This window comes from Vulpes lagopus, chromosome 1 (genome assembly GCF_018345385.1).
Source record: "Vulpes lagopus strain Blue_001 chromosome 1, ASM1834538v1, whole genome shotgun sequence".
Taxonomy (NCBI): Eukaryota; Metazoa; Chordata; class Mammalia; order Carnivora; family Canidae; genus Vulpes; species Vulpes lagopus.
This window is the reverse complement of record NC_054824.1, coordinates 75,677,768-75,690,266: the sequence shown is the minus strand read 5'-3', so window position 1 is coordinate 75,690,266 and position 12,499 is coordinate 75,677,768. Positions and strand designations below refer to the sequence as shown.

At 37.4% G+C, this 12,499-nt stretch overlaps 1 protein-coding gene across 11 annotated transcripts in view; it reads right to left on the bottom strand.

Moving 5' to 3' along the window:
- LRCH3 (leucine rich repeats and calponin homology domain containing 3) overlaps window positions 1–12,499 on the bottom strand; it is a 115,740-nt gene that overhangs the window by 12,675 nt on the left and 90,566 nt on the right. For 4 of the 11 annotated variants that reach the window (XM_041746098.1, XM_041746061.1, XM_041746088.1 and 1 more), the window contains 4 exons: window positions 8,493–8,541; window positions 7,906–8,013; window positions 6,099–6,217; window positions 5,368–5,505 (listed from right to left, as the gene is read on the bottom strand). In XM_041746098.1, the coding sequence (XP_041602032.1) occupies window positions 5,368–5,505; window positions 6,099–6,217; window positions 7,906–8,013; window positions 8,493–8,541 (414 nt within the window). Of the gene's footprint in view, window positions 1–5,367; window positions 5,506–6,098; window positions 6,218–7,905; window positions 8,014–8,492; window positions 8,542–12,319; window positions 12,392–12,499 lie in introns of those variants that run through there. The other 7 variants (XM_041746070.1, XM_041746055.1, XM_041746080.1 and 4 more) reach the window with 5 other exon arrangements.

Below are 12,499 nucleotides of genomic sequence, written 5' to 3'. Positions count from 1 at the left end.
ATTAGGTTTCTAGGAAAGCAACCATTCTTGCCTCTGCCAAGTTCTTAAATCATTGGGGTAAAAATCATTTTAAAAAAGAGAGTGAAACATAAATAGTAAAATCATGATCTACTTGACAGAAGAAGAAAAACCCCATCAGGGCTCACACTGGCTAATTTACACTAAAGCTGGGGTCCTTCTCTTCCACTTTTTACAAGTGAAAGAGTAGGTGTTCATAGGACAAGTGATGCTGTGGTCTTCTCAACTTCTGGCTAATGAGGGAGAGATACAGTAAACTGAGGTACAAAGGAAAAGTCACTGTGGTGAAAGCTATTAGGACCAGGGCTTAACTTTAAGGGAAGTTGGATAAATAAACACAAAACAACTGCTTTTTACTTAAAAGAATTTTTCATTGGCTAGAAATTCCCTCTCCCTATACTAGTTTCCCTTTCTGTCTGTAAAAATGGACATAGAAACAATGCAACTAGCTTCTCTTATTGCCAAGGGACCTTAGCTAAGCAAACCAGGATGTTGATCTGAGTTTGAGAGAAGGTTGGCGGGTGTGTGAACAGGGCGCAATGGGCTTTGTCAAAATAAAGGGATTGAGCATTTCATTCCACAAAATGACGACCCTTAAATTTCTGAACCTCTACTATTCAGATGCCAACATCTATGGGAAGGGAGAATGAAATAGCTCTGACTGTGTAGGAAGAAAAACAACTTTGTTTCTATGCAAAAGAAAGGCTAAAAGGATGGAGTTCATGCTGCTAAGTTAAAACTGGTCCAGGTATTACCACAATCTCAGAAAAAAAGAAAAGGTTCAGAATAGTGATCATGGGAACTAATTCAATATTACCTCCATGAAGGCTACTAGTAACCCAAGACAAAAGATGTCTCTGTGTTTGCTGGGGGTGTGGGTATGGGTGGGGAGAAAATGTCTTCTGAGATTTCTCTTGCAGACAGCAGGGTTCTCTGACTGATGAAGGTGAAGAGGCAGGAGGAACAATCAGCTCTTTTCCCAGTCATTTTTTGCATTAGCATTTATCCAAGTTCTAGGGATGTAGGAGAGTATTTTATAAATGGGATCAAACTCCTAACAGTCTGATGAAAGTTGTGAATCTGCTCTCAAGAAGAATACACACACGCAAATTAGGGTGTTGTGGAGCCCGAAAAGCCCTAGGAGTGCTTGATTCCAGGCTACAAATGTGTCCCAACAGAATGGCTAGTCTAAAGGACCTACACCGTAGACTCCCTATCACTGGAGTGCAGAAGGACTCATGATTTTGCCTTAAGTCTCACTGAACCTGCTATCCCCAAAAGCTTTTCCAGAAGTTTGGATAATATAACATAGAGTTTTGGATAGCCATGTATAGCTTGTTCTAATTCTTTAATATACAGCCTGATCTGAATAAAAAGTCTTATGCAGATTTGGAGAACAAAGTAATTTCAACAAGAGCATAATCTATACCAAAAGGAACAAGAAATACACTGTTTCCCACTATTCTGAAAATAGAAATGATTTGGAAGTTTTTCAGGTCACCTACCTTGGTGATATGGTTTATTCAGTGAGTTGTCATATTACAATATTTGTAATGATTTTTGATATGATTCACTAGTATACTTCTAAGAATATGAACTGTACTGCCTAACACCTATGCCTTTTAAACCAAACAGCAGTTTATCAAACATCACTGACTCTCCCAAAATAACAAAGAAAGATGAATTGTAACCTAATATTTTGCAAACACATATGCCTTTCTGAGTTTCCTCTGAAATGCTTGGACATAAGACCTCCCCTTATAATGAGTGGTTATTTTTTGAATTGGGGAAAAGAGGGGATCCCTGGGTGGCGCAGCAGTTTGGCGCCTGCCTTTGGCCCAGGGCGCGATCCTGGAGACCCGGGATCGAATCCCACGTCGGGCTCCCGGTGCATGGAGCCTGCTTCTCCCTCTGCCTATGTCTCTGCCTCTCTCTCATCTTTCTCTGTGACTATCATAAATAAATAAATTAAAAAGAAATAAAAAAAAATGAATTGGGGAAAAGAAATCCTGGTTCTTAGCCACTTTTCAAAGAATTACAATAAATCACCATGCTTTAATGCAGCCATAAATAAATTGCTATGGTTTTTCATTAGTGTATGGCTTTATTTTTTTAATTTTATTTTTTAAAAAATATTTTATTTATTTATTCATGAGAGACACACACACACACACAGAGGCAGAGACACAGGCAGAAGGAGAAGCAGGCTCCATGCAGGGAGCCTGATGTGGGACTTGATCCCGGGACCCTGGGATCACGCCCTGGGCCAGAGGCAGTCCTGCAACCGCTGAGCCACCCAGGTGTTCCAGTGTATGGCTTTAATTTTATATTCTCCTCACAAAAAACCTTCTACTAAGAAAGTAAGTTACCAAGCTTTCTGTATGGTCAGAAGAACAAAAAGGAAGCAATACAGTCTAATACAAAGTGTTCTGGTAATCAATGTAAAGAATCTGTCACCCTTACTCTCAAATTCCATTTTCTTTTAGCTGTTTGCTACTTCCTATGTATTTCCCCTGGAAATGAAAAATGACAGATTTTCCCTTTTTCAACAATTAGTAAAACAATATTTTTTCTTCTTAACTCAGTTGACAGAAACTGGGAAAAATGCATACTATGAATAAACCCTTCCCTTACTGGTGTTGCCGAATAGCACGTCAATTTCAATTCTCTTAATCACCACCTTTAGGACCCAGACCAAGCCTGTCTAGTCTGGGAGCAAAGTGGACTTTGGTAGGGCTACTATTCTCTGCCTTTCCTATGCAAAACTGAAGGCCTGTTTTCAGAGGTCACTAAATCAAAAGTGGCTACTTATTTTCCTTAGAAGCAAATGCAACACTATTTGTGGATGGTGCCAGAGGGGATGGGACCACATCCTCACTCTTGGGACTTTGGTAACAAAGGAGCTTTTATAATTAGAAGGATAAATTAGAATTTATCCCTAGGGAGGGATAAATGATTTGTATCTGGAGAGGTAGCAAGATGAATGTCCAAAAGTAGCCATCTATAGGCCTAGATACAACTACAATTTCAGTAAAGAATTTATAACAGGAAGTGCCTGCTAAATAATAACAAATGACTGGAAAATCAGATGAGGTCAAACCTTTTGAAAGGTTAGACAATGTTTTAAGCATGTTACAAATGAACAGCATCCTTGGGAACCTTGATTATATTCTGGTTGTGTGTGTGTGTGTGTGTGTGTGTGTGTGTGTGTGTGTGTGTGCTGGGCTGGGGGAGAGGGAGCATAGCTAAAAAATATTATAACAATTGGCAAAATTTGAAAACAAAAACAAAAACAACTAGGGAAATTTGAATACAGCTCCGGATGCGTTGGTGCTTCACCCAGTAACACTTACTCCAGCCTGTAAATTCATCCTTACCTGCTACCTGCACTCCTGCTAGTGGCTTGCTACATTCCCTCTTCTTTCAGCCTGATCCCACAGAACACCTCACTCCCACCTCAATGCAGGAGGACTCAGCCCCCATGTCAGTCATTGGCCATAGGCTACAGACAAGAGCAAGGCTGCCTAGGGCAATTCTCTGAAATATTTAGGGGATAAAGTTTTATATTATCTGCAACTTTTAAGTAATGCAATTGAAACACAACACACACAGCAAGACTACAAAATGAAATAAATGTCAGATCTAGGTAGATGCTTTAAAAGTGTTCTTTTGTATTATTATTTTAACTTTTCTGAGGGTTTGAAATTTTTATAATGAAAATTTGAAGGGGAAAAAAGGAGAGTGTATCAACCCCAAACTTGCTCCTTCTTTTGTAGGTTACCATCCTGATACTGACTTCTAGATCTGACCAGCAGTGTAAAGAAAACCTGCCAGGCATCCTGAATGCATATTCTCCCCCATTTTACATCCAAGGTTGGTCACTATATCATGCCAATTCCACTTCCAAATAGATTCTCATTCTAAACTGCAATTATAATCACATTTTCCTCCTCAGATTCCTTCATTGTTTCTTCATTGTCTTCACTATGATAAACTTCTAACTCCCTGACATGGTACACAATGCCCTTATCACATGGCCTTTGGTTACCTCTTTAGAGCTACATCTCCCACCATTTACAATCACACTTTGTGCATCATCTATTCTAAACAACTTAAGAATTCCTTAAATATGCCACAATTATCCCTATCTTTTGCATCTAGGCATATTATGCCCAGGATGCCTTTCCCATTTTTGTTATGCTGGCAAATTTCTTAAAAAAAAAAAAAAAAAAAAAAAACTTCTGAGTCATTTAATTTATTTAAGAATTATTCATTTATTATCTATCTATCTATCAGACACACACACACACACACACACACACACAGGCAGAAAAACATAGGCAGAAGGAGAAGCAGGCTCCATGCAGGGAGCCTGATGTGGGACTCGATCCCAGGACTCCAGGATCACAATCTGAGCCAAAGGCAGACGCTCAACTGCTGAACCATCCAAGCGTCCCCATCTCTGGGTTTTTTTTTTTTTTTTTAAAGTAATCTCTATTTTGATGAAATATCAATAGTTCATTTTTGCTTTTATTTCCCTTGCCTCTGGAGACATGTCTATGTCTAGTAAGATGTTTTTATGGCTAAGGTCAAAGAGGTTGCTGCCTGTGTTCTCTAGGATTTTGATGGATTTCTGTCTCACATTTAGATCTTTCATACATTTTGAGTTTATTTTTATGTATGGTGTATGAAAGTCATCCAGTTTAATGCTGCATGTTGCTGTCCAATTTTCTCAACACCACTATGCTCAACATGGCGCTTGAACTCACGACCCTGAGATCAAGAGTTGCATGCTCGGGATCCCTGGGTGGCACAGCGGTTTGGTGCCTGCCTTTGGCTCAGGGCGCGATCCTGGAGACCGGGGATCGAATCCCACATCGGGCTCCCGGTGCATGGAGCCTGCTTCTCCCTCTGCCTATGTCTCTACCTCTCTCTCTTTCTCTCTCTGTGACTATCATAAATAAATAAAAATTAAAAAAAAAAAAAGTTGCATGCTCTATTGACTGAGCTAGTGGAGTGACCCTATGCTGGCAAATTCCTACTCATACTTTAAGAATTAGTCCAAATTTTACCTTTTCTGGGCAGGCTTGCCTGAACTCTCCAGGCAGAATTAAGTGGTCCCTTTTTTGTCCTCCTACAACCTCTTATATTTCTCTTATTAACAACTGTTATTAATCATTGTTTACATGCCTATTTTTTCTCTAGTAGAAGTGAGACCTGGGACGATAAGGACTAGAGTATATTTGTATCCCAAGTATTCTGCAGAATGCCTGCCATTGTACATAATAAATGTCTGATAAATAGCCAACGCTTTTTTTTTTTTTTTTTTTTTTAGCATAATATACTTACCACAGCTGGTGAGGGGACATGGATGCTTGGGACAGATCGAGGCCGCACGTGATTGGCCAAATGGCAAAGAACAACACCATCAGTTAGAGCTGCTCCAAGATCACAAGGCAGTGATACTTTCAGCCGGTACTCAATATGCTAAAAAAACAGGAAAATGTGTAACACGTTAACTGAGGGTAGCCGACACACAGGACATAATGTGAGTTATAAGGAAATATATTTAATTAGGAATCAGGATAAAAAGCAAATAACTTAAGTACCACAATCCCTATTTTATCCTAAGTCAGTAACTTAAGGATATCTAGTACATACATATGGCAGCCAGACCACAGTATATGTAAAATACATAAAAAATTTATTTATATTCCTCTATTTTCTGATTAAAAACAGAACTAGATTCTCTCTTCATTCCAAAGTAAACACTACATGTGATGTGTTACATGTATATCTGTTTGTGTACATACTTATGTTATTATTACTCTTACAAGATTTCCTTACATGAGACAGAAAAAATTTTTTAAATGAGTAAGGCCAGGGACTGAGCTTTATAGAATAACCCATCTCATTTTCCTAGTAAAAGCCGAAAAGAATGTTCAGCAAAATCCCTTTTAGGCTTATCATACAATGGGCACTTGTTGACTCTATTAAAAATTTTAAGTCATATAAACAAGTGATTGCAGGGTTATGGGTTAGTAATAACACTGCAAAAGTGTAATTCAAAATGTACACACTTTCCGTAGTTGATCTATTAATTCTAGCTCTTCTTCTCTCTGTCTTGAATTCGGTCTTGTTATGGGATCTGCAGAATCAGTGGTAAGTGCAGAGGATGAAAGAAGGGGTGAAGCATGACCTAAAAAATATGAATATGTAAGACAGAAAGGCAATTGCTAATGCTGGAACCTGATCACAGGTTCCTCACAAGTATAGCACTTCCCACTTCTGGACTGACTCTTAAAAAACAATTTTTATTATAAAAAGTTTCATATATATGGAATAATAGGGAAAATCATGTTAGAAACTACCAAATGTCTATTACCCATTTAATTCAACTAGTTTTGATTAAAAATGTTTTCACTGAAAAATAACATAGAGAGAAATTATGCAAATCATAAGCAAAACAGCTCAATGAATTATCACAAATCAGATATGATCAGGTCAATAAAATGCAACATCACCAACACCCAGAAGTCCCTCTCATGCTCCCTACCCGCCAGTACCTATCGGTCGCTTTTTTTTTTTTTGAAGATTTTATTTATTTATTCATGACAGGCACAGAGAAAGAGAGAGGCAGAGACACAGGCAGAGGGAGAAGCAGGCTCCCTGCAGGAAGCCTGACATGGGACTCGATTCCAGGTCTCCAGGATCACGCCCGGGGCTGACGGCGGCGCTAAACTGCTAGGCCACCGGGGCTACCCTCTGTCGCTTCTAATAACACAGGTTCTACATCCTTCCTGACCTGTAGTGCCTTAGAATAGTCCTGTCTAGTTTTGAACTTTCTATAAATGAAGCTATACTGTATGTACTCAAGTATGTTTTTGTGTTTGGCTTTTTCTGATTGACACTGTTCTAAGATTTATCCATATTGTTGTATATATTTGTTCACTTTTACTTTACACAGTATCCCATTATACAAATATGCCACAATTATTTATCCACTGTATCACTAATGGACACTTTAGGGCTATTATGAATAATGTTGCTATAAATATTTTCATACATATTTTGGTATACATGCTTACACATTTCAGAAGGCAAAATTGCTGGTCATAGGATATACAAATGTTCAACATTATTAGATAATATAAACAGTTTTCCAAATTAATTTACAATCCCACATGCAGTGCATCTCTGAGTTACACCGAAAGTAGTTACTTTGACTTGAAATGTTTGTTCCTACTTCCAGGTAACTTTTTTGGAGGCCAAGCAGATGTATGTCATATTAACTAAAAAAAATTAGACTCAGTTGATGGTTTTTTTTTCAGTTGATGTTTTTAAAAAAGAATTACTTGGGCCCTTGGTGGCTCAGTCAGTTAAGATCTGACTTTGGCTCAGGTCATGATCTCAGGATCCTGGGATCGAGCCCCACATCAGGCTCCCAGCTCAGCAGGGAGCCTGCTTCCCCCTCTCTCCCCTTGCTCATGCTCTCTCTCAAGTAAATACATAAAATCTTAAAAAAAAAAAAAAAAAAAAAAAGAATTACTGATTCATTTCTTTAAGAATACATAAAACAGCTTTTATCAACAGAAAAATCTAAAAAAAAAAGAGTTCATTACAGAGAGGAAGAACATGTCCTAAAGCCCCCCAAAAGTATTTTGTTTATTGTTTATCTATAACCTCCTCCAGGTGGTACTAAGAAACGAGTTAAATTCAAACAAGATTCTACTGTTTTAATGTCAGTAAGATCACAGACAAATGCAGAGTTTAAAGCTTTTGCCAAGTGATGTCTCAGGGTAAAAATTTAAAAGCATTTAACAGTTAATGTCACTGTATAAAGCAGCACCCACCCCGTGGCCCTGCTTTTTAGTCACTGTGACCTACCTTTATTTGCTTCTGCCCTGACAGCTGCTCGGAAAAGGAAGCTTTCAGGGCGCTGGGCCTGGTTTCTCTGAATAGCAGCAGGAAAAGAATATGCAGGGGAATGATGAACTATATCAGCATGGAAAAGCAAAATAAGATTAAAGGAGATGGAAAAAAAATGTAACAGACACACATGTCACAAAGTTCAATAAATGGTATAAAGATCAAATTAAACATGGTAATAAGATGATAATTTTGTTTATTAATACAAAATCTGGTACAGAAAAGTGATCTTGAAATCAGGAAGGATGTATGTATTTTTAACTGTCATGTTATTTTTGGTATATCAATAAAGGCAGAATGAATGTTACTATATTGAACAGAATCTCTTGTGAACCTACAGCCCTGCTAGCTTATGCTCATAGTTCATATCAAATGGCTGAATAAACAACCAGTTGAATTAAAAAATGGAAAATGTGCAGGAAGTTCTCAATTTGGGGTCTGGTTTTTCCTCTCAGAAAAGGAAGCCACAGCTAGCTAAGAGGTAATTTATCAAGAAAATCCTGGTAAAGAATTATTTTTGATGTGGTTTTTGACGTGTCTATTACCTGTTTCTGTTGTAGGTGAACTTGTTATGGCATTAGATCTGTCATCATTCTATGGAGAGACAGAGATATATCAATACTTATTATTCAAGAAGAGGTACTTTCAACATTTATAACAACCTGGGATAAAAGAAAAAAAAATCATGCAACTCTCCTTTAAAATTAAGTCTAGAAATGAGAATTCGGTGTAAGGGTTAATTTTGTACATTTTTTTAAGGCCAAACTTTTCATTTACTTCTATATGATATAAGATTTATGTAATGCATTCTCAAAGACAGTCCTATTATATAACAGGTCTTTCCTAAGACTATGAAAAATGATAATCCTAGGGCAGAAAATTTTTTTGTGAAATGTATAGAGGAGACTAATTTCATTTCCTGGTAGTCTGAAGTATTTTTCTCCCCCTAGAGTAAAATTTAATGTATTAAGAAAAAGTGATGAGGTTTCTTTATTTTAGTTAGGAAATAAGATGTTTGAAAGGTCAACAATACTGAAGACTTGACAGGAGAGTAGAATCAAGAAAAGCTAGAATAACAGTCTTTTAGGCCTTGACATCTAGACTTAATAAATTAAACATAACTTGATGATATAACTTAAGACACCTTTTTTTTTTTTTTTTAAATTAACAGAATGATTTTAAAACACACAGGTACATACATCTGCTCCCATGCTCCTTTTCTCCCTTTTGGTTTTATTATTTTCAGAAATCTTTTATCTCTAGTTGGGATTTAGGCAGATGAAATTAATGAAGACTGAATTTTAACTGCTAACATTCATACATACATACATACATAATACACAGAAACCATGCTGTTGATAAGATTCTTGGACTGATCCTGGAAGATAATTTTGTGGTAACAATTCCTTGGTTTGATACTCTTATGCTGAAAATGAAAACTGACTTAAACAGTAGGCTGAGCTGTTTTTTTTTTTTTTTTAAGATTTTATTTACTCATAGAGACACAGAGAGAGAGAAAGAGAGGCAGAGACACAGGCAGAGGGAGAAACAGACTCCATGCAGGGAGCCTGACATGGGACTCAATCCCAGGTCTCCAGGATCACAACCCGGGCTGCAAGCGGCGCTAAACCACTGTGCCACCGGGGCTGCCCTAGGCTGAGCTGTTGAGTGAAGCAATGTATAACCTCTTTAGTAGTGAAAAAAGATCCATTCATCAAGTTTATAAATGCGAATAAACTAAGTTTAGGATACTGAAAAGAAACCAACATTTAAACAACAAACTTAAAATAAGAGCAACAAGACCTAATAAAAAGAACAAACAAGCAAATGAAGTAAAATCTGGATATCTTCACAAGGAAACAAGAGTATCCTAATTATCAGGGATTAGGAGATAGGAAAGAGAAAGCTAGTTAGCTGAACAGAGACCTGGTCAAGGACCAATGGTACAAACAGGAAAACATAAAGAGTAAACATTATTCCAGATACAGAGGAAAAATATTTTTTTATAAGGACCAAAGAGAAGTTAGACTAGAAATTTAATATTCAGAAATCAATAAAGTGAATAGGCAACTCTACTAGATGGGAAGGAATAGCTGGAACAAATCCCACTGAATGGCAGCAAATGTTCTCCACCTCTACGAACACCAGAAGATAATACACAGTTGGGTATAATGAAAAACAAAGCCAGAATAGAGGCGACTTGTAGAATGATGATTTTTAAAATGTACTTTTATTGAAACTGGAAATCTAAGTTACTTGCATTCTAGGAAATGAAGATAATTAGTTCAAATCACTTGGAAGCCATGGACTGTATTTGAGAACTCTTGGAGGACTGGAGCAAAATACAGAAATTGACAGGAACTCCACTTTTACTTGCCTGGTTTACTTGCCTGCTGTAAAGTACCTGGGATATCAAAAAATAGTCTTTTCAAACTAATCATTTACACTGCAGCAGGTCTTGACAGAAAGATAGACTTACCATACAATGGTTCACACATTCAGATTTGATCTTTTTTTTTTTTTATTCCTTTTTAAGATTTACTTACTTACTTATTTATTGAGAGAGAGAGAGAGAGAAGGAGCAGAGGGAGAGGGAGAAGACTCTCCCTCCATGCTGAACTCCATGCTGACACATGCTGACTCCATGCTGAACACAGAGCCCGACAAGGGGTCTGATCTCATGACCCTGAGATCATGACTTGAGCCTAAATCAAGAGTCGGATTGAGCCACCCAGGCACCCCTGGATTTGGCCTTTTTCAACTATGATTGTGGGAAAAAATAAATCCTAATGCCCTAAGATACCCACCGATGTAATGAATTAGCTTCTCTCCTATACATCTCCTATACTCGTTATACACCTTCCTTGAGAGAATTTTCAAGGAAGAATTTTCTACCCCAATTTTCTGTTTTGTCATTCAAATACGGATCCTAGCTGAAAAAGGCTAGCAAAGGGTTAACATAGAAGAGAATTATTATAAAGTTTTTTTCAGAAGTCATTCAGGTATGTGTAGCATCTTCAATAACAACTAGAGAGAAGGTTTATCAGGTTTACATATATTAAAAGTTGGGGTCAGCATTTAGAAGGACATGATAAAAGAATTTGAAAGTATTCTAGTAAATCAGAGAAGTAAAATGTTCAAAAAGCAAAATTAAATATTTAGAAAAACAAAAGATACAAGATGTGGGAATTAATAATCATTGAGGAGTATGAAGGAAACATCTGAGAATTACGGTGGATACCGAGCAAAATGAGAAAAGCCAATCTAATGCTCAGAGTAAGACGTGAAAAACCCAATTTCATGCTCAGCGCCAGATGGGCTCTAATGAAGGATGTGCTTCTGGTTGGGGACTGTAGAGCCAAAATGGAAGGCAGAAAACTTGAGAAAGCTCAAAAGGTTTAACAGACTAAGAAAAGCATATAAAATGGCCAGAATTTATATAGTGAGAAGACAAAGGCAACATTGTAATAGTTTTTCAAATATAAAAACTTACATAAAGACTGCTAAATAACTAGAAAATCTCTACAGCAGAAAGAAAAGAAATAAGTGTACACCACCGGGGGATAGATCTAAGTAAGATGAGGGGAGAACCTTCTAACAGTGAAGATTACTAATAATTTCTTATATATCTTATAATAACGAGTATGGAATTACCATTCCTAGAGGCCTTCAAAATATAAAATACCACAAGGTCTTTTTTTTTTTGTATATTTTTTTTATTGGAGTTTGATTTGCCAACATATAACACCCAGTGCTCATCACGTCAAGTGCCCCCCTCAGTGCCTGTCACCCAGTCACTCCTCCCGCCCATCTCCCCTTCCACTACCCCTCACAAGGTCTTTATTTAGGCTTGCAGGCCATATTCCAACTCTACTAGTAAGCCTGAAAGCAGCCACAGACCATAAATGAACAAATGAGGGTGGCTGTGCCAATAAAACTATTTACAAAAACAGGTGGCCTAGTGGCCATAGCTTATTGACCTCTATTGTAAGAAGGTTTTGCAGTGACACTTTTGAGGACTGGGACTGAAATTATTTTGCATGCACATTAGACAACAGAGTTAATTTATCAGCCAAAGTAAAATGACTCATGACAAAAAAAATAAACTTTGATAGGAAAATTAGAATGACATTTTAAACAATCTCTATATAAAGAATTTGAACACGGGCTGTGTGTTTCTGGCATGGTAAATCTTTCAAAAATTTCAAGCAAAATTAATGCTAAACTCACAAATATTTTTTAAAAAATAAGCTTACAGATATTTCATGCACTCCTAGATTTTACATTGTCCCTGGACCAATGTATTAGAAAATTTAAGACTTCCCATGCACAACCCTTCCCCGAAGTTCCTAATGCAGTAAACAAGAGATACCTTAATAGGCATGAAGGCAGAAAAATGAGGCAGGGTAGCAGCGCAGCCCACTTGATTCAGCCCTGACAGCGACTAAATTTTAAAAGAGAAAGAGAAGAAACAGATGGCAGCATTTATGTTAGCAAAATGTCAGGCAGGCAGGGCAGATCAGGTCAATGAAATTAGAAAAGGAAAGGTCAT